The sequence below is a fragment of the Hetaerina americana genome, unplaced genomic scaffold (assembly GCF_022747635.1).
Source record: "Hetaerina americana unplaced genomic scaffold, ioHetAmer1.1.p SCAF_3, whole genome shotgun sequence".
NCBI lineage: Eukaryota > Metazoa > Arthropoda > Insecta > Odonata > Calopterygidae > Hetaerina > Hetaerina americana.
Window position 1 is genome coordinate 103,579,515 of NW_027286874.1, and position 23,405 is coordinate 103,602,919.

Consider the following 23,405-nt stretch of genomic DNA (forward strand, 5'->3'; position numbering starts at 1 on the left):
CATGCATGCCATACTATTAATTCATTTTTTTTAATATTCAAGACAGATTCTAATTAAAAAACTATTTGAAAATAAAAATGATTTGGAAATAAAATGATTATTTAATAGAAGTACTTCATACTGCAATATTTCTCAAAATAATGCAAAACTTCAGCATTGACATCAGTGAACACAATTCGTTTTGAAATGCACATGCATCATTGGCTGGAAGTCCTTTGCAAAAAGGAACTTCCCACAGGTATCCCATTTGCATTGATAACAAAAACAAAACAATAAACAATAACTAACTGAAACATTAAATGTTCTAAGATTGGTGGAAGAGCTACTACTCTACTGACTCTATGTCTAATACATTTGACCAGTATATTTGTGTCACATTCTCTGAGAAGTTTAAGCTTCTTCAGTTTTAATTGGCCTTGCTTCTCTATAATCCAGTACCTTTCTCTCTTTCAGTAATGCAAAACATGAATACTGATGCTTTCTCGACAATACACCAACCGAAATTTAAAAAAATTCTCTATAAAGGCATATTCAGGAGACTTCATTAAAAATAAAATATCTCATCAGTTTGTTTGTGATTATTCCCTTTCAACCAAGCAACACAACTGATTTTACATCTATTTAGCCAAATGAAGGGTGATTTGAAGTGAATTGGATCTTTTTATTTGAGAAAGAACCTTTTTATGTACACTTTTAATTGATTTTGCTTGTCTACTTACACACGGACAAATTTTTATTTTGGCCTTTCATAAAACATACTAATTTGAGGCAGCCAAGAATGATTGCCTCTGAGTATTTATGCAGCTTGGGACCAGGACCTGAAAGGAATGGACATGCTACCGAGGAACATCCAAACCAGAGCCCACCATATATTATCCCATTTGTAATCACTGCATTTATGCACAACTTTTCTCCCTAAGGTGGCACTACGCACTAAGAATTTTCATTAAGATGGAACATGTACATGACAGCAGTATCTCATTTACCACAGTTGAAGTATTACCTTGATTTTTCATAAAACTGAGCATTACATGATCCCCATATAGTTATACAAAATCAAGATTCTACTGCATCACCTTTTTCTTCAGCATTTCATAACATATCTCAATAAACGTTCTATGGAATGTTTCTATTGGCATAGATAATTAAAACAATATCAATGCAGTTAACGATATGAATATCAGTATTTTAACGATAAATATGTATCTATAGTAAGATATCATTATGATGGAGTAGAATCAAATTGGAGCAGCGGTCCAACATTTGAGCAGAATCATAGAACTAGCAATGGCTTTTGATACACAGCACACTTTCATAAGAAATGCAAATATAAGACACTTTAATTAAAAAAATTGTAAGCTGCTTACATCCCAAACAAAACTGATAAAGTGTACACTCACACACCCGTTTTGCAGCCACTGTGCAAGCTCACTCCATCGATCCAGATTCTGCATCGCTTAATTCCAGAACCTGCAGATGAGAATAAAACAATAAGAACATAAGCATAGAATCTACATTAAAACTGGAACAGGCTAAATAATAGTGTTTCCATTATTCCAAGCATATTTCATCACCTCCGCTCACATCCTCCCAAACATAATATCACTGAGGGACTTATTGGTTCCCCTGGATGGGTTTTGCCAGATTTGAGATAGCTGCCATGCTGCACTGCATGGTAGTATCAACTCTCTTCAATGGGTATTTAAGAAATTGAGTCATGCATTCCTCCATGGAGGGCCCAGAGGACTCATTAGCCATTCACAGGTAGAAGTACAAACGCATTCTGATGCGTGATTCTGGTTCAATTGAACCAGAATCACTCATGATTCTATGTCTCACCACATAGAACCACTCATTGTTCTATGCCCAACCAGAATTTTGCAGGACATAACAAAAGACAGTAAGAAGTTCTCAGGCAAGGTACTTACATTTGTTACAATTTGGTACAAAGTTCTTACTTTTAAGAAGCTGTGATGAGAAAAAAATTATTGTTGACAACTATATAGACAGAAGGGAAAAACACATATTAAGATATGTGATATTCATGTAACAGGAAGTATGTCTATAGACTTGCAGAAGAACCTAATGGCCCTCATATTCAAGTTTTGTATTAAAAGTATCGGTACTAAGTGTTTCCTAATGTGCATGTGAAGTGGTGAATTCAGACTGTCAGTTAAGTGGATGCATGACTGCAGATCGTATTGGCATTGATAAGATGACAGTGCACACTGTTATCACTGAAAATTTGGAGATGCAAAAGATCTGCACTAAACTAGTCCCGAAGGTCTTGACAGACGACCATGAGCAGAGTTGTGTGTGTACTCGTGAAGACCTTCTCCAGCGGCATCGTGCCTATTCCCCAATCCTCTTGCAGTCCCGACTTGTCACCAGCAGACTATTTCCTGTTCCCAAACGTGAAATCCTCCCTAAAAGGACACCATCATGGAACCCTAAGTGCCATCAAATAAGCTTGCATGCATACCCTTAAGGGCCTTGCAGAATCTGCCAACCAGGGAGCCTTCGAGTCGTGGAAAACCCACTGGCAAAAGTGTGTCGATGCTCAAGGGATGCACTTTGAAGGATTTTAAGGCATTGTAACAATATCTTAAATGAATCTATATTTTAAAAACTTTTCCTGATACTTTTCGTACAAACTATGTACAGGACTAAAAAGGTAGACAAACATAAACATTTAAAAACAATAAAATGCTCAAAAACACATCAACGAGTCTGACAAAAATCATTTCGGTGTAAATGGAAAGAAAGGCAGAAGAATTTCAAATATTAGAACAAGTCTGGGAACAAGGGCACAGATGATGGCATGCACATACTGAAAGTTCTCACAGCAAAGGGAAAGGAAAAAGAGCAGTCAGGTTTCATTTCATTGGTTGATTACAAGAAGACATGTAATACTACTGACCGAAAAATATCCTGGCCATCTTAACTGCTACAAGAGTTTCCCAAAATTTTAACTCTTTCATAGAACTGCTGTCACCAAAGTGGAAATAAAAGTATTAAACAATACATGGAAATAGGTTGAGGGTGAAGCATGTGCAGACAGGTTATCCTCACTCTTACCTCCAAAGAGAGAGTAGCTTGGTGCAAATCAGTCAAGCCTGTGAGGTCCTCCAGATACCCTGGTGCGTCAAACACCTGGCATAGGAAATCATGCCCCCTTGAAGAATACTCCTTGACTACCTGAAACGAAACAAGCAATTGAGGAGTCAAAACATCTGTTTGATAAAAAGATGGAAGAATGCATAACATAGCCTCGAACGACTAGATACTTGCAAGGGTAAGGCTGAATAGCATCTAAATGAAAATCTAGCGTTGAATACAAAAAAGTTGGGATCAAAAATGGAAAGAGTTAGAGAGGTGAGCCATTTCAAATGGCCAACTATTTCATATTAAATATGAGTCTTCCTTTGATTCAAGAGGCTGACAAACTGATTTCTTATTTAAGATATACGAGGGTCATCCGGAAAGTAGTACCCGTTCGTGAAATAAAGACACAAAAGTAAATATTAACAAACATAAAAAATTTTATTTGAAAGAGGATACTTTAAACTACTTCTCAACATAATCTCCAAGCAAATTAAGGCATTTGTCATAACGTGTGACAAGTTTCTGTATTCCTGCTGCATAGTCCTTCGCCGCCAGCTCATTGAGATACGCGAGGGACCCATCTTGCACAAATTTTTGCATAATGCAGATGGTGTTTAACAATGTCATGAACAATTGTTCGAGAAACATTGGGAAAATGCTCACAGATGTCATCAATTGTGACGCGCCGATCGTTCCTCACGAATTCGTCAACTGAGCTCACCAGTTGGTCTGTAATGACAGACGGTCTCCCCGAACGCTCATCGTCGTGTGTGTTCCCCCTCCCCATGTTGAAGTTGCGACACCACCGCCGAACAGACGACTCGTCCATTACATTGTCTCCATACACCTCCTTTAATTGGCGATGAATATCACATGGACGAACGTTTCTTGCATTGAGGAATTTAATCACTGCCCTCACTTCACAACTGGCGGCGTTCTCAATTTTTTTAAACATTGTAAACAATCACAGAAACAACACAGGCAATGCTAGCGTCACGCAACTTGGCTCAGAGAAGGCAGACAAGCCACTGAAGCTATCTGACCTCGTCCAGCGGCTACTCGCGTCGTCAGCACTTCATGCGGCACGAACGGGTACTACTTTCCGGATGACCCTCGTATATGTAAACATTTCAAAAATATCTTATTTAAATACTCAATAAAATGTCATACATGCATAACCGACCCTCATTGGTACTGATAACCAATTATGCACATATGTACATAATTGGTACAATAGTATGCATGGCTATCCTTCAGGGATCCCTTAACCTGCTCCTGATACATGTGTATGATCCAAGTCCTGGTCACCTATCCATTGGAGGCGGGCATGGCCACGTTAGCACAACTTCCTTCCTGAGTATCAAGCCTTAACGAGGACAGCAACACCTGACGTTTCCTCAAAACTAAGACAAGGATTTTTACAAACTTAAAAAACAATGATAATACAGGGGAACCTCATAATCCCTCCCGCAATCTTTCTCGAAAAGTGAAATTCTTGTTTAGTGAATCAGCTCTTTGCATTTTTGCATCAATTGTAATTGCACTTTGCATCAATTGCATATAAATTGATGTAAAATACGATAATGCATTCCATGCTGAAAAAAAATTATGCACAAGATTTATTCGTAGAAAATTATGTATGCATTGTTTAGGTTCATGGATCATGTTCACCTTTTCTTTCATTACGGAATGAAGCAACCGGGAATGCACACTTGATTTGTAAAATTAGAAAAGAATCGAAATAAATTGTCAATTGTTTGTGATACGTACCTAATTCCTTTTTATTAGAAAGCTCTCTAGAGACATTTGTTTTCACCAACGCTGCAAAATTTGGTACTAATGACACTCAGGATGATCGTTAAATAAATTTATGGCGTGCATCGCCATTGCCTTATTAGGGCGATACCTCGTATGCATGGTACAATGCAAAAATTTCCCGTGACCTCCACAATGCATTCAGCCTGCTGTTTGTGACTTAACACTTCTGGAAGGCTTGTGGAGTTTCTGAAAGGTAAACAAGCAGGGGTTTGATTTTCATACCGCCTTTCTCATTTGTTCAAAACAGCAGTGTGAGATGGCCTTTCATGGCCTCGTGGTCGGGCAATGCATTCTCTTCTACTAATAGGTGAACAATATAGATTCACTTCGGCATCTTCCCCTCGAACAGAATCGTCTTGTCATAATTACAAATGTTCCATGTTGTGGCAGGCATCCCTCAGAATCTACAAGCTTTTTGAAGTCACCGATGAAGTTCTCTGCTGCCTTTGACTCAAAGCTTGCTTCTTCACCATGCCTCAAACAGCTGTGGATGATGGTTCTTCTCGTTAACTTCTCGAACCATGCACGGCTTCCCTTAAATACTTGTTTGGTCGTTGATGATCCTAACATTTTATTAATGAGGTCAGCGAAAATCACTTTCCCCATCTCAAATATTATATTCTCATTAATGGTGTTGCATTGCAATGGCGTTTTGTTTATGAGAAGCTATCTTTCATCATCATTCACAACATATAACCATTGTGCAGATACTCTTTTGCAGATTGCACAGATCTATTTCAAGCATCTATCTTCTTAGTCATGTCCGTGTTCTTGTAAAAAGGTCAATCGTTGATGTCGACCCATGGTTGATGTGCGAACTAGATCTGCTACACCTGCACATTGTACCTGATTTTCAGTGATTTTACTTTTCATTTCTACTGTTATCTTTCATTTTTATTTATTATGACTTCCTTCTTATGGATTTTTCTTAGGGGTCAATTTTGAAACTGAGAACAAATTATTATTAAACTTCGGACAAAAAAATCACTAACTATATGTTTTGCCACAAGTTCGGAAAAATGTGTGATCACTAGCGGTGCTAGGATGCTAGTGGAACGAGTGCTGGAGACAAACTGCAATAGCAGGTGCGCAATGAATCTGGGTATTCCCTTCTCCTCATCACTCGTTATATGAAAAGTCACTCGCTAGAAAGTCTCTTTCGGGACCAATATTTTTGCTCATTATGTGAATTACTCACCAGGCAAGGTGATCATTAAGTGAGGTTCCACTGTAATGTCTCTCTTGGTTTCTTGGCCTCAATTTGAGCTCTGTACGTATGCCTCTTCTTACTTCTTATGCCTCCTCCTTATTAGGAGGAAGCAGAGGTATCTGGAGAAGGACATTGTCTTGTCCCTTCTTCACTCATTTGGGCTTCCTATTTCTTCAAATGGCAAGGAGACTCCATTATATATGTTGCATGAAGTATATGCTCCCACCATCAACATAGTTCCCATAAACGTAGAATATAATATTCATCTAATTGAATGATTTCTTTCAATGTCTTCTTCACCTCGACCTTCTGATGCAAATGGCTGTAATGTTCTTTGGGATTCTTAACAGAAATGTGTGAGCCAATACATAATTTTGACTTTATTCTACACATAAAGAAAAAAGATAAGGGAATCAAACAGTTTACTCTCTCCAATATGTGAGCATCCGGCACAATCTCATTTTTATTAATACAGTTACTCATCAGAGTGGAATCAACAGCCATGCATCATTAAGACAATCTCCCTGGCTATTGAAATCCAGAATTGATTAAATCATTTGATACTAATGAAGGTGAAGAATTTCCTTGCATTTTTACACTCCATTTCTCTTCATGCACTTAGCCAACAACTCACTCCCACTTGGGACAGCACTCATGAAGGTGAAACCTTCACACACACACTAAAATGATGACAAAATGTGATGGAAGGCCTGTCCTCCTGTCCCATTGTTGACCTAGTCTGGAGGACTCAGAAGTTTCCCAGCCCTCTCATACCCATTTAACATTGGGTCTTGCTGCAGTTGAGCTTGTGGTGAATTCTAAGGAGTAATTTTACCCGATTACAAGGCTTGTCTTCCCACATTGAATACATCACAGCCTCAGCCATGTTTCTTATGTCTCCTGCATTTTTGCTCAAAATCCTCTGGTGGCATTCAGTGATATGACAGAAACTCTTTGGAACTGACCCAAACAAGTTCTATGTGATAGGGAGTTAGCGTATTCCCTATTATCCCTATCCCCTGAATTTGGCCTTGAATATCTCTGTAACTTTTATAAATCAGAAAAAGTTGTTAAGTTGCTTCAGTAGTGAATGTTTTATTACGACACCATCAGAATTTCCCAACAAATAAATAAATAATAACACCCTATGCAAGAATGACCTCAAGGGGCAGAGATTGAGGTGATGGGAAGCCAAAACTACGCAGCCTAACATGAAGGCAAGTAGTTTTGAAACCAGAACCAAGGAGAAACCCTACAAGAGACTAAGCGCGTGACTTATTACAGAGTTTTACCAATGTGATAATCGATAACAAAAGGTTTCCTTACTTTAGGGGAGCAGGCCACACATTGGTTGAAGCGCATAGTGGCAGGCAGGACTTGTTGGAACTGGGAAAGGAAGCCTCTTATGGAGTGCGGCACAGCTCCAAGGGGACTCGGCAGGACCTCCTCTCCACCACCCCCCACACAACAGGCCGCTGCCTTACCACTTTGTGCCAAACAAATGAAAAAATACAGCATTAGAGCATCCATCTGGTTCAGTGAACAAATGTCCAAGTAGTACTCTGCACAATAAGTAATCAGGGGAAGGGGATCATCCCTCAGGCTTCACGAGGTGGAATCCCTTCAGAATGGAGGGAAGGGACACACATCAATTCCAAAATGGTGCAAAATGAAACATGATCCATTGGTTCAATGCTAATTATCATCTTTACCAGCTGACAAAAATACATTCGAAAGGTCAACTTTGACAGACACTCAGCCTGAATGGAAGCTAACCCTGTATTATTTTTAATATTTTTTATTTATAATACATCATTTTTAATACTTATCAATTAATATTAAATTAAAATTATCATTATTAATTATATTAAAATTAAATATATTTAAAAAATAAAATAAAATATACATATTGTATTTAACATAGTTATTTATATTTTATATTTTCATATTATTATATTAAAAAGGGCTATATTATTCAATAACCATTAGGGGATAACTACCCCTAAAACTCTCAAATGTATTTTGAAAAACCAATGGTTAAAGGTTTAATGCCGTAGCATTCTGAGCATACAAAGGGAACTTAGAATATGTGGTCTGTGCAATTAAATGCACAAACTGGTGAAATCTGGCGAGGCAATGACGCGGACTATAGCCCCACCCACTAGCAGTGCTAGTTGCCTGAGACCCGATGAGCTGTATGTGCTCGTCGGATCGTTGAACTGTATGTATGGTGCCAGTTATGCTAGTGTCTGTGTGTAGTGACGAATTCACAAAGCAACGAATCAACATCAAGTTTTTAGGCGAAGTGCGGTAAAAGTTTTCAAGAAATCACTGAAATGTTGACGGCTGTTTACGGTGATAATGCTCTGAAGAAGACATCCATTTTCAAGTGGATTAGGCATTTTAAAGATGGCTGACAAGCTGCTACGGATGATGCAAGACAGGAACAACCTTCAACCACCTGTGTTGATGACAACATTGATCGCGTGCGGTCCCTTGCCCTTAGCGATCATCAGAAAACTGTTCAAATGATAGCTGATCAACTGAATTTAGGAAAATCAACAGTGCCTACTATTTTAACCGCACCTGCACATTCAGCATTGATTGTTCGCCAGTTTCTGGCAAAAAATTCAATCACCATCCTTGATCATCATCCTTATTCGCCAGATCTCCCCTCCTGCAACTTTTTTCTATTCCCAAAATGCAACAAAGTGATGGGAGGACATCACTGGGAAGATGTGGACACAATAAAGCAAGAAACGACAAGAAAACCAGAAAGCCTAACTGCCGGGGAGGACTTCCAAGGGTGCTTTAAACAGAGTATGAAAAGAAGATGGAATAAGTGCATAGCAACGAATGGAGAGTACTTTGAACAGGGGACTAAATCGATGCAGACTAAATTTTGCAAAATAAAGTTTTTATGACCTCAGTTTGCGTATTTATTGGATAGAGTAGTAGGAGAAACATTGTATCTTTATATAGGTAAAATGAGAAGCAGTGATAATAATAAGCAGTATAAGAAAATAGGTATCTCTTTTAACATGAATTAAACTTTTCATTTCTTCACTGCTATCACCTAAACCAATGACAAATGGCAAATAATATTTGTGGTTTGTTTTCCATAATATTGCAATGGACCCTTGATGGTGTACAAAAATTCAACCAGCCAACTGGCCTAGGATGGGAGGATAGAAAGGGGAAGTGAGGAAAAGAGAAGGGTCAACTTGGAGAGCAAAGAGCTAGTTTTGCAATCGACTGCTGGGGGGAGGGCAGGGAGGTCGGACATCCCACAATGCTTTGGTTTGTCAAACACAATAGCTTACGGCGAGGCAATGCAGACAGAGAAAGACAAGATCTTAACATTTTCCCAGCGGAAAAACAGCTTTCCCAGATAAATAGATTTATTAAAAGATGCCTTCACAGAGACTTCTGACCCCTGAGAGGTCGAGTGTATTGAAAATGCTGTAACCAAAACCCTGGCATCTTCCCGTAATAACATCTCCTCGGAGAATAAAGCAGTGAGCAGGCTCAAAATGCTTGAGAGTAAGAACACATGGAACAGACAACAGGCATCCAGAGTGTGGTGGAATACATGGCATCTGGGTGTTCGTATAAGCCCAAGGAAAAGCGCATAGCTTGTACATTGAGGACACACTGTTGCACATGGAATAAAAATATGCTGATCACTGTGAATCAGTACATGAACAGAGCGTGGTGGTGGCCTGTCAAAGTCGTTGCCTATCCACCTCTTTGATAATGGCAAACGTGGTAGCCACTCCAGATCCACTCCCCTCCAGAGTCCCTGGATTTATGAAGGCAACCAGCCAAGGCAGGGAGGTGGATTTAGACAAATGTAGATAGTAATAATAATAAAATAGAATACCTACCCAGAAAATAAAAAAATACCTACTACTAAAGGGCAGCATCTATGTTCAACTACATAAAACAATTATTATAAATATGATGTCTTTAGTTTACTAGTTGTCACATCAAAATGACTGAATAATGGAAAATAAGCTGCAGATAGAGATAGCCCATCTAAAACTTATAGTCACAGAGATATTAAAACAAGAAAAACAGAGAATAATTATGATATATTTATTGATGGGTCAACTTGAATAACAAGTGTAGGATGGATTATAACAATAAATTAAATATCTTAGAAATCCTGGCCAGAATAAATGCAGTTTATGTTATGAAAATTCTCTATGCCTACTTTAAATGCACAAAAGAGGTACAATATTTTATTTACCCACAGAAAAGGGCTATAAACATTTAGATATTGAAAAATTAGGATTCATAGAAAACATTCAAAATTTACGGAGAACAGTTTATTTATTCACCCATTACTGGGTTTGATACCCATTACACCAATTTTTTCACATGCATATGAAAAATCTCCCTTGCAAACTATTATCTCATTATGAATTATTAGCTAAGGACTAAGCAAGCTTCTTTACTGAAGTTTATAAATCATCAAAGAGAAAAAAATCAATAATCAGTTGTAATGAGAAAATATAGTTTTTTTGGAGTGATTGATGGAAAATCTGCACAGAACAATATTCTACCAAAATATTCCATTTGAAATTTAAATTTACAATTAAATCAAGTTTGGAATACATATTCATGTTGAATTTAAGTTTCAATAGGCACCTGAATAGATACTTCTGTTAATAATAAACATACTTACTCAATTGGTGACTGGAAAATATAACCAGGCATCAGTGTGTAATAAACATGCTCATAATCACCCAGGACTCTCTGAGTTTAATGGCTTGAGAAAAAGCATTGTGGGGTACTCACTGGAGGGGGTGCTGAAGGATGGACATGGCAAGTTCGACAGCGAGGGCACTTGCAAGCAGGGACACACCAGGGCGAGTCACGGTGCACTGCTGGTCCAGGGTGCGGTCCTTGGTCGACTACTCAAAGAGACAAAAATGCATTTAGTGCCAGCCTTACCCTCATGGGCAAGAAAACATTTATTTATTTCATCTTGTTATTTTAAATGGAAGAATATAAGATGCACTTATGTCCTATCTAACCATTTGAGATGAAATTGAATACAAAATGCATTAGGCATACATTGCCATAACCCCAAGGGACATCAAAACATCTTCACAGGAGAAAATTTAGAGGAAGGAAACAACATAGTGGATTATAATTGAGCAAATGAGCAATTTCAAAATGAAATAAAACAAAGCAAAATCAATGGATATGAAATTCCTGCATTTCAGCTCACTTCAGCAGATGACTCTGTCAAAGTAACTGTAATGGCATCTCATGCAATTCTTTGAATCTGCTAAAGGAAAACACCTTTGCGTGGCTGTTTTGGCTTTCAATTCACGGACTGTGACACAACACACATGACTACAATTACTAGATGACATTGTATACATGGTAATTCTTTATAACATTTTACTTCTTTTAAACTCCTCAGAAATTCAGTGTATGAGGGTGTCTCAGCAGCAATAGGTTAAAGTACTCTACTGATTTGAGGGATCCAGGTTTGAATATTGATCGAGAAAAAAATGATTTTTACACAGTAAAATTCTTGACTTTAACTTGAGCAATTTGGGGCAGGTGGTCAGTCAGATGCCCAAACAGTATTCTAGGATGGGGTGGACACAACACCAGAACACTGATATAATGTCAGACCAAGTCGTTCTGTAGTTTCAGTGAGTTAATATATTATTCCTAGAATGGCCACTGCTTTGGTAGAGATGATATTAATGTGACATCTAGGTCAGCATCCAAGTTAACAGAGAGTATGGGTTGATTGGAGACGCTAAAAAGTGAAAGAGATGGGATAACATTTGAAAGAAAAAAACTGACCCTGAATCATCAGGATTTATGGACAATTTCTAATTCAGAGAACTATTCATTTTGACATCAATTGAGAATTTGCAGATTATTTATGGAAACTATCTGCAAAGCCAACAAGATCAATTCTTCTCTGATATACTTATTTGTCACAAATTGAAAGAGAAGCCCATATACTTGCAGCTATGGAAGACCAGGTGCCAATTAGCAATAGCTTGCTTACATTTCCTGGAGCAACAATATCATTGCAGAAATAACAGCCCAACTGATCTCCACTGATTTGCTTTGAAGTGAAATCCATGGCTGGTTCCTTTTCACCATCACCCAAAGATCCAAAGGGTGGTCGAAGTCCATGGCGCATGACAAGGAAGGTGTCAAAACCCAGAGCAGCATTGATGGTGAGCTGCATGGGACAAAAACATTAATGGCATGAAAATAAGCAGCACTCGAGGGAAATGTTCTAGTTTTAAGTTAAAATACTAATCAGAGTGATTCAAACCCAATAATGATTTGCACTAAAACTTACAGAAATAATGACATGTGGAGGGAAACCAGAGGAAAGCATTTGAGGTCATTATCCTTTGCAATCTACATGACAAAGCAATTTCTATCCACATGATTTTTAGGAGCCATCAGCAATGTACTCATATCAGTGATGCACTTTGCAATGCTGACAGATACTTACCTTGCCATGGATGACTGCCAGCAGCGTGGGCAACCAACGGCTCTCCCGAGTGTCAGTCACAAGGAAAATAATGTCTGCATCCTTGATGAGAGCCTCCAGCTGCTCCACCGACTTAAGGACCTCCTCCTTGCATCCACGGCCCATGCCGTGCCCTGGCATCGGAATGCTCAGCTGCACACCTTTGGATACCTGGAGAGAAGAGATGTAAAGACTCATCCATTGAAAGAAAAAAGAACTGAAATAGAAATGGAATTCACAGTACACACTTTCACATATTAATGCACCATATACACTTTCATGTTTTGAAAAACTACATTTATTAATCAGATACGTATCAGCGATAATTGGGTGGAAGCGATGAAAAATACCATGTGTGTTCAAAGTGTAATGGACATTTTAATTTGCTTGTGCAAGCTCAATATTTCCGCAGTATATATACATACCTGGGTTAATAAAAGCGTTCCATGTCTATTTATGTTGCATTAGAAAATCTAGATTGTAGTTAGTTTTGACTTTGGGAAATATGTCTATGAATATGAATGAACAATATAGATAATCCTGTACGAAATTTTAAAATGAGTATTTACAAGTAAACTATTAATGTAAAATTAAAATTTTCAAAGCCTCTGCATTATTATGTTACATTCTTAACCCATTCCAATATATGTCCTGTAATCTCTATCTAAAACATACCATGTTCCTGATATAAAACAAATGAAGTCACCACTATGGATTGCCAAAAATGCACACTTTTTTTAAACATAAAAATGCATGGATATCCTGCACAGCCATAAAAATGTATGATAAATTATCATTAATAGTTTCTTGGTTGACATCCTTACCTAACTGTAACATATCTATTATGATGGCTATTATACTGAATATCCATAAGAATTAGCTTATATTTAGTTATTAAATCACCATCCTTAATAACACTAACTCGAATGTGCAACTGATTCGGTAGGGATCATGAGTTATCACTACCATGAGGTTCCATCAGATTTCACTGAATTTTAATGATATGCTAACAGTTTTAGGCATGGGAAGATGAGTATCATTTGCCGGCATAGAAATTCTCTGGCGTGCTGCTTTGGGTTCTAAACTTTCACTGACTTCTGAGAGCTATTGAGTGAGCTGAGACAGTATCCTTCCTCCTCCTCTACCACACCACCAAGGGGTCTAAACATCAAATTTAACCACTCACTAACATCACCATGCTCTCTATCTCTCTCTTGACATTGCCCATCAATTGAAGGGGAGATGCACAAATGAATCAACGTTAAGCAGAATGCCAATCATTTCAATTCCAAACAATTTATTTGAAAACGCTGTGAGCCAACCTCAAAATGCACCTCGGATTCATAGGTAGCTCAAAGGGTTGGCATGGTTCCAGTACTCTGCAAAAAGCAAAGCTCTTTATGAGGTCCAAATTTTTGTCCTGCAGACCACTAAGTAATCCGACAAAAGTTCCCATCTCATTGTCAGAAAGCATCGGACTCATTCTACCTATAGTGATGCAATCCAGTAATCCTGCATGCATTATTTCTCCCCAATCAATTTGATTTAGCAACCACTTTAGTAAAGGGATCGAGTGTGTAAGTTATCGTTCCAATAACGTGATGTTAATGTTTTTGTTTCTCCCTGGGATCTGAAAGTACGCCTCAGACCAACGCACCACTCCTGGGAAGATGGCGCTCAGTGCTCCTGCCGCCGCCTCCGCCTTGGGTCTCCCGCCGTTCTTGCAGTCCTCAAAAGTGAAAAGCATTTGGCGAACCGGGTTGGAGTAAGAGACACGTCCATTGTCCACTAAAGTGATATTCCTCACACCCCAGCCCTGGAGAGAGAGAGGAGAATCAGCATCACTGGCAAAATCATGCCCGAGGTTTCTTTGAAAGGCACTCAAGTTTCATTACAAATTATTTCCTCATGATGTACTGAGGGCACTTTGATAAAATAAATAGCACTGATTGAGAAAGGACTTTTAGAATAAAGGTGGAAAGTTTTCAATCCTTCTTGGCATAGACAAGGAAACTGATTCTCATAGAAGACCAGTTATGGCTTAAAAGATGCTCGATGGCATTCTTGGAATTATTTAAAATCAAATATATTGGTGAATCAAGTGAAGTCTACTAAGAGAACGCTCACCAGCAACCAAGAGAGGCTATGCATAACTTTTAATTTTTATTTATGCATTTTTAATGCATATTAAAATTTCTAATAACTATAAATTGTTCAGTATATATCTCTTTTGGTGTACCAATTTAAAATTTTCTTCTATTACATTTATAAAAAATTTAATGTCTAAAACATTTGGCCCAATATTTAATACCAACAAGAGTATGAAATGCATTAAAGTACATGCATTTATTTAAATAATTATTAAGTGGTGGGCATGCTACTAAAAACAACTTGAAAATTTAGCCAGTTGACTTTCTAGGAAGCAAAAAAATATGAGAAATGATATTATCCCGCAATATGACTTTCCTAAGAGCTGCCGTAAGAAATTGTAATAATTAAAAGACAAAAATTATATCTGGGAAAATTTTTTGCATGTACTACTGCACTGTATGTGTAGAGTTAGCCATTATCCATGTATTATCTAGTAGCAATACTAAGTAATCCATGAAATTTTTATTGATTACTTACAATACTTTATATATCTCTCCTAAATCAGTTTAGCAAAATATATGAGGAAGTGTTTCCCAATCGCCTCATCCCATATGTTGAATCTGAGAAGATTCTGTCAAAATTTCAGCATGGTTTTCGGCAGAATAGGTCCACTAAATCTGCTACTTATCAGGCAATAGATAATATATTAACAGCTCTTGATTGCAAGTTAGAATCTGTAGGAATGTTCTTTGAGTTTTCTGACGCATTTGGCTCAGTAAATCACAATTTACTATTACAAAAAATGCATAAATATGGCATTAGGGGCAATGCACATGAATGGTTAGTCTCATATCTTCAGGGCCGTCAGCAGCACATGGTTTTGCTCTATGATGGAAAAAAATTCATCTCTCCCGGTAAAGTTGTATGCCAAGGTGTCCCACAGGGTTCAGTTCTGGGTCCTATCCTGTTTCTCCTCTACATTAATGACTTACCTGAGAATATAAGAACCAATGAAAGGGATTATCCTCTCTTATTTGCAGACGATACCAGTATCATACTCACTGCCTCTACAGTCCAAAGTTTAACAAACAATGCTAAACAAACCATTCAACATCTGAACTCATGGTGTAGCAGGAATCAGCTGAATTTAAATGTGGAAAAGTCCCAACTACTTTACTTTGCAAATAAAAACAAAAACATGGCCACTTTTGCAATTGAATCAAGTGGAAAACTAATTCCCCAAGCACCCCATGCAAAATTCCTAGGAATAGATCTAGACGGGCGGTTGTCCTGGTGGGAGCATATATGTCACCTGGGCAAAAAACTGAATACCATTTGCTTCCTTATTAGAAGCATCAGGCTTACCGTAACAATGGATGTCCTCAAGTCAATATATTATGCAAATATCTACTCTTGTATAGTATATAGTATCCTTTTCTGGGGTTCTTCTCCGCTTGCAGACACAATATTTAAAATTCAAAAGCGAGCTGTACACCTAATTGTCAAAGCATAGCAAAATGCTCCTTGTCGTCCATTATTCCATAAATTGAACATTTTACCTTTGCCATGTATTTACGAGGGTCATCCGGAAAGTAGTACCCGTTCGTGCCGCATGAAGTGCTGACGACGCGAGTAGCCGCTGGACGAGGTCAGATAGCTTCAGTGGCTTGTCTGCCTTCTATGAGCCAAGTTGCGTGACGCTAGCATTGCCTGTGTTGTTTCTGTGATTGTTTACAATGTTTAAAAAAATTGAGAACGCCGCCAGTTGTGAAGTGAGGGCAGTGATTAAATTCCTCAATGCAAGAAACGTTCGCCCATGTGATATTCATCGCCAATTAAAGGAGGTGTATGGAGACAATGTAATGGACGAGTCGTCTGTTCGGCGGTGGTGTCGCAACTTCAACATGGGGAGGGGGAACACACACGACGATGAGCGTTCGGGGAGACCGTCTGTCATTACAGACCAACTGGTGAGCTCAGTTGACGAATTCGTGAGGAACGATCGGCGCGTCACAATTGATGACATCTGTGAGCATTTTCCCAATGTTTCTTGAACAATTGTTCATGAAATTGTTAAACATCATCTGCATTATGCAAAAATTTGTGCAAGATGGGTCCCTCGCGTATCTCAATGAGCTGGCGGCGAAGGACTATGCAGCAGGAATACAGAAACTTGTCACACGTTATGACAAATGCCTTAATTTGCTTGGAGATTATGTTGAGAAGTAGTTTAAAGTATCCTCTTTCAAATAAAATTTTTTATGTTTGTTAATATTTACTTTTGTGTCTTTATTTCACGAACGGGTACTACTTTCCGGATGACCCTCGTATTTCTATGTATTACTAGTGTACACCTTTGTAAACCTTTCAATGTATGACACAAATTGTGGTATTCACCACTATGGGACCAGGTCTAAAAATGATCTGCACCGAACTTACATAAGAACTAGAACCACCGCACTAGGCCCTAAATCTATGGGTCTCCTTATGTTTAATAAGCTAAATGGGGACCTGAATTCCAGCACAAACATTTGTCTATTTAAAAGGAAATTGAGAGCTTTTTTTCAAAGGAATTTGTTCTATTCTATTAGGAATTTCATGGAACATGAAACTTATAATAGATATATGTATTACATTGATTATTATTGTATTAATACAATATGTATCACAACGTTTGCATAAATTGTATGTCAAATAAAGTAGGTGAATTACCTATAATTATATTTAACTATCATATGTGATATCTAATGCCTTGATGTGTCTTGACGTGCCTTGTTATATTTAATATAATATGTCTTTTTAATGCCTTAACGTGTCTTGACGTGCCTAGTCATATTTAAAGCCTTGACGTGTCCTATACTATGTGTACAATTTTTTGTATCATGCAGTCTCTGGACAAATAAACTTATTATTATTATTATTACTTTACTGTCATAGAAAAATAACATGACATGACAAAAATTAGACAGCAAAATTTGCATTCTGTTAACACCATCCCTATTTTGACAGCCAGGGGAGTGAGAAGGAGATGGGTGGAAGTGTTTGTTCTCAAAGCATCTACTTCCCCTCCTCATGGACTATCAACAACATGGGGACTGCAGCACTCAAGCAGCAATGGAATAAATCCACGACATGTGAGCTTTGTGTAAGAAATGGGAATGCATTCTTGGATACTCACAAGCAGGAGCCGGGCAATGCAGCATCCAAGTGTGCCAGCCCCTAGGAGGAGGACACGGGTACCCTTGATGACGTCCAAGTCCAACTCTGGCATGAGTCTCCATTTCATCAATTTAAGATTTAAATCAACGGATGTTTCCGCTAATCTGAGTAATAGAAAAAGAAAAAAATGAGATATCTCAGGTAACTAGAAACACATGGAAGTTACGAATCCAAAAATGCCACTGAGAATGATCACTCACACATAGATGTGCAAATGAATTCAAAGATCATGGCTAAGGGCAAAGACAGTACACATGTTCACTGTTATTCTGCAATGCACCAGCTATGCAAACCATGATCATTATGTATGTGATTTGTACATGTGAGAGACTTGGATAGAAAAAACAACATGAACACCTTAAGTCAAAACGACTGGTGTACTTGTATCACATAGGTGATATTTTCTGGTTAAAATTCTGCTTCAGGTTATATAGGTACAATATCCATGGCATCATTTCCATCATCTATACTTGCCTTGGTTTCATAAAACACACCATTACTATAAAAACTCTTTAAGTACTCCCATACTCTTTTTCTCTAACTTTGCATTGATTGAGAAAAGAGTGCAATTAACGCAGAGAGATTTGCCTAATAGATTAAGGTTAATTATCAATTCCTAACTTTCTTTCACTTAAATTTTACACAAAGTCCTTTTCTTTTCAAACTTAAAATGCTATCTTCCAAGCTTCTCCATCTTTTGCTGCAATCATTGTCTAATGTACCTCTCTATCTACACTCATGGAATCTTTTAATTATCCATTCCAAGAGGCATCACCAGTTCAGCTTGTCCTCAAGTGTGCATCTATTTTGCCTGATGGTATCAAGTGAAATGTGATGGAACTCCTTCATGATTTAAAAAAAAGGCACTTGCAAGGTACCACAGATATTTTTTATTAGCACAACCAGTTTTAATAGAACACCAATGATGACACCTTGTGCTGAAACCAGCCGAGCAAATACGAAATATCTGCGGAACCTTGCAAATGCATTTCCTTTTTGAAAAAATCATCATATTGTATGGGGCTCAATGTCTCCTTCGAATTCAAAAATTTTAGAGTGTAATGCACATTTAGCAGATTACTCTGTTAAAAGTTACTCTCGCAGCATCTCACACAGTTTCTTGGAATCTCCTCAGAAAATCCGAGAGATGTCTCTAGTAGTGGGCCAAAAGGTTTGCTTTTATTGACCTCATCCCTCACTAGACTGCTGTCAAATTTCTAGCTACATCCATCACATGCTTTCATTTTCATTGTCCATTGGATTAATAAACTTTTGCTTATTAAAAAAAAGAGAAAATGAGTTTTATGCAGTGACTAAACAGTTCTATTTAAAAGGTTAAAAACCAAAGGAGATCAAAGTAAAGTTGGATCAAGTTTATGGCAAATCTGCTCCTGTATTTGAAACTGTTTATAATTAGGGTAATTGAGTTTAAATGTGGCTGTGCATCCACAAATGATGAACATCATTTGGGCAGTCCAGTGGAAGCAACTTCCTCCAAAATTATAGGCAAAATCCACGATTTGGCTTTGAGTGATCCACCAATCAAAGTTCCCAAATGGTTGAGGCCACAGGCATATCACAAGGTACAGTGTTTTCAATTTTGCACAAAAAATTGGGTGTGAAAAACATCTTGATAAGATGGGTGCCACACTTGCTCTCAGTTGAGAGAGAATAAATGAAATTGTGTGGTTGATTAGGAGGATGTTCTGGCACCATTGGCACTCTCAGCTACATCAGACCTTTGTGGTTTTTTGGGTACTAGATCTTCCTGGGAAACCATAGATGGCACCGGGAAAGGAACTGCTCCCCCCTACCCTAATGCACGAATTTCACAGGCCATTGTGCTTAGTACAAGGGGAACTCTACCCTCACCTATCACACCGACATTAAGACGGTAGAAAAAGAAACTTTGCACTTCCATATTAAGATTTAATACTTCACAAGACCATGATTTTGATGCTGCGCATCATCATCAGGTGGCATACATGAAAAATTTTTCAACTTATATTGCCTGGCTCCAAGAGGGGAGGAAGGTATGGGGAGTAAGGGAGAGGGGGTAAGGGAGTATTGGTGCAGCAACCTATAAGTGCACTAAGGGAAGGGGAGGATATGTATTCGATGGTTTCTGGCTCAAATTTTTGGAAGTTTATGCTCATTAAATGAAGAACACAATGTATCCCTCCACCGTTCTTAGAAAGAAAAGTGGAAAAAAACCACTTGTATTCTACATTAAATTAGGGGAGTGTTTGTCTGCAACAGTTTGACCTTCATTAAGGGATGGTAAATGGTTATCACTGCCTTGGTGGGGGTGGGGTTGGTCCGGAAAGATATTGGAGTCTTTCGGGAATTTTAGGAGGGGGGAATGGGAGGGGTACATTGTTTCATTGACCACCTCAAATCAGTCGGACTGAGGGGATTGCCAAATTTCCAACTCTTCCAAAGCCTTGACTGAGTTGATGGCTGAATTGATGGTTTTTATATAAAATATTCATGAACTCTCAAATCTGAAAAGCAATGAGACATAAATGTGGAAATGTGGTTGGGCAGAATCAGAGCTAAACAGAAGAACCAACCCCACCATCTTCAATGAGACAAAAGGCATGTCTCACTGTATCAGCCAGTATAAAAAATAAGAGAACCAAGAAATATTTAAGATATAGGACTACCTTTCTGGATACTACATACTGAAAACATCACCCAAATTCCAAACTTTCCCTGATGCAAAGATGATAGTTAGCCATACCAAAATCACGACAGAATAATATTTACTCAAAAGTTAATTCCTGTCAAATGCGACTGATCAGGTCCTGTGCATGACCATACCTCAGGGGATCCATTGAAGCTCCAAGGTCTGCCATTCGGGGACCAAAATTGCCCCTGGCATTTCTTTCCCAGCCAACCCAATCAATGTTTTCAGGAGCAGGAGAGTCTTCAGGTAGTTTCAGTGTGAAAAGGACGCTTTCTCCAACACCCCAGCCAGCGTTAAATTTACGTCGAATGCCAATCACCTCCAGTGTTGATCCTGCCAAATGTTTCCTTGAATAAAATCCATTTATAGGAATAATCAGCTGACTAGAAAGATAACTATGAAAAATGATACAGCCACAAAAGAGAATCCTGTATTGTGGGGAAAATATAAAATATCCTTAAACATTAAATGTGTGGGCACACAATTAGTGCGCTGAGGGTTGGAGAAAATGATGCACATTAGGGATGATCATGTAGTGGGGGTCAGACTCTGGGGGAGGAACATGATGATGGTAGTGTAAGTGGAAGTTAAAGACATAATCAATAACAAGGGGCAATAAGTTTAATCTGGTAACTAAAGTTTCCATCAGAAAGAAATGAACATGATATTTAATAAATCCCAAAAGAATACTGGGCATACATTGAAGAATAAGAGTTTGTTTAGCTTAGAACGTACGTAAATAGTTATATATATAAAACATAAACACAGTCATCAACCTGAAGGTCGATTTGGTAGGTAATGGTGGAGTTAACCTAGTACTAAGCGCGGAAGTGTGGGAAATTCATAGGAGGTAAGGGGGCCAGTGCCCAGTCCTGTACCCAGGAAGACCTGGTACTGGAAAAATCACACGCCTTGAGTGGAGCTGAGGGTGCCCAGAGACATGGTCGGGAATTGAACCCTGCCCCTCCAGTCAGTAGTCCAATGCTCTACCCCTGGACCACTGTGACCCACTGCCACATAAACATATATACACACACACAAACGTGTGTTGTGTTTGTGTATATATGTACACATGGTATATAATCAATCATAATAATCCCTCTGCATGACATTAGTTACCACTAATTAAAAGGCATCCCTTTGACCGCTAGAATCAATATAAGAAATTCATCAGAAAACTACTGGAAATTGTGTAATAAATGATGTATAGAATAAACAAAGTATTTTATTTTGAATGATTGCATAACAATGCAGCATCCATGTCGGGGCTTTAGAAATTTTCATTTCGATACCTCAGCAATCTGATAGTAAATTGCCCTTAGGATGAACCAGATAATTTCTGGAATTTCTTCACACATTAGTGCGCAATATGAAAGTACGTGTTTTGAAAAAATGTGGCATATTTTGTTAACACCGACAAAATATGGATAATCTGGCTTCAATCTATATGCTATTTCCATTAATACATCGCTTAATTATTCTGTTAGAAATACAGACACCAGGTTGGTAGAGGCATTCAATGACAAATGCAGAGAATAACATAAATGCCGTACCACTTGAATGGAATTAAACCCAGCAAAGTCCGTAGTGGCCAACCAGGATTTTCAGTGAGGTTACTTGGATCAGAAAAGCACAAGAACGTCCTTTTGTTTTTATCTTTGTATGCGGCATCAAAGGTTTCCAGTGGAAGAGCTGACATATTACCCATTTGATCCACAGTTACAACAAAGTAACTTTGCATAGTTGAATCGGTCATTTCACTGTAAACTTTTCCCAAGATGTCAACCTAAATATTAAGTAAGGAAAAAGATTTAAAAGTTATAAAATCGATTGATGTTATCATCATATAATGCTCAAATTACTAGCCTCTTCAGGTGAAAGAATCTTGTCAATTTTAGATGCAGGCTTCACGACAAGGGCATCCGACAATTTTGGGGCGATAAATGCAAACCAGTACACAAACTGATATTTTTTTAAGTCCTGTAAAAGAGAAAAATATTACTTCTGGATTGAACATACTTACTTCTAAACATTGCAAAACTTACTTACCGCATATGTTAATAAAATGAATTTTGAGAGCAAAGATGGGTTCTGAAATGCTTCTCCATTAATTGCCTGTTCCCAGAGTTCCATTCCATAATTCTTAATTAGTTCTGTTTTATTGCATTCTTTGAAAGACTCCAATGTGTTTGTATTTAATAATATGCCATTCGAAGGTAACGACGTCGACTCGACGGTGAAATCACTTAAATTAGATCATGACAGTATTTAGAAAATTTAGAACATTCATGCACAAGAAAACGGGCGAAGTAAAACCTAAAACAACCTTTGAAAGGCTTTTTATTTACCTGTTAAATGCGCTGTAGTCTACCAATAGAGACATATTAAATCCTGGAGGGTCGGATGCAGAATAATAACCCCAAATTTTTCTCGGGTACTCACTTAATCGATCTACATCTAGTTTTAACTGTGACAGGTTATGCCAAAATCCAGGAGCAACAACCGATGAAAATGGGGCGTAACGTAGAATGTTTTCGTCTTCCTTTACCTCCATTGTAATGTTTACGTTAGGCTAAGTTCCATGAATAAAAAAGGAAGTAAACTTGTTTCTCCACCGGAATGATAAATTACTACCTTATACGCCAAACAATTTCTTATAAGTTAACCCTGATTCCATTGTCATAACACACGTTCCGAAGCACGAATGTGAAGGTGCATATTTGGACTACCTGGTTTCTGAACGGTCCCGC

At 38.1% G+C, this 23,405-nt stretch overlaps 1 protein-coding gene across 1 annotated transcript; it reads right to left on the reverse strand.

Moving 5' to 3' along the window:
• Nucleotides 1-119: 119 nt before the first annotated feature.
• Atg7 (Autophagy-related 7) lies at nucleotides 120-23,376 on the reverse strand. The gene is made up of 13 exons (XM_071587945.1): nucleotides 23,004-23,376; nucleotides 22,705-22,900; nucleotides 22,522-22,635; nucleotides 22,209-22,441; nucleotides 20,790-21,002; nucleotides 17,926-18,070; nucleotides 14,314-14,472; nucleotides 12,639-12,827; nucleotides 12,177-12,356; nucleotides 10,937-11,052; nucleotides 7,460-7,619; nucleotides 3,079-3,198; nucleotides 120-1,470 (listed from the first exon to the last, which is right to left on the reverse strand). Exons 1-13 carry the CDS (start codon nucleotides 23,207-23,209, stop codon nucleotides 1,429-1,431), a joined length of 2,073 nt encoding a protein of 690 aa, XP_071444046.1. The 5' UTR covers nucleotides 23,210-23,376; the 3' UTR covers nucleotides 120-1,428.
• Nucleotides 23,377-23,405: the final 29 nt, after the last annotated feature.

What these genes read in the sequence shown, in the direction of transcription:
- Atg7 (XM_071587945.1), bottom strand. Translation starts at nt 23,209, where the DNA reads ATGGAGGTAAAGGAAGACGAAAACATTCTACGTTACGCCCCATTTTCA. An exon ending in GCGCCATCTTCCCAGGAGTG is followed by an intron (nt 12,828 to 14,313) that starts GTGCGTTGGTCT and finishes TCTTCTCTCCAG; the next exon opens with GTATCCAAAGGTGTGCAGCT. An exon ending in AAGCTACTCTCTCTTTGGAG is followed by an intron (nt 1,471 to 3,078) that starts GTAAGAGTGAGG and finishes TCTCATCTGCAG; the next exon opens with GTTCTGGAATTAAGCGATGC.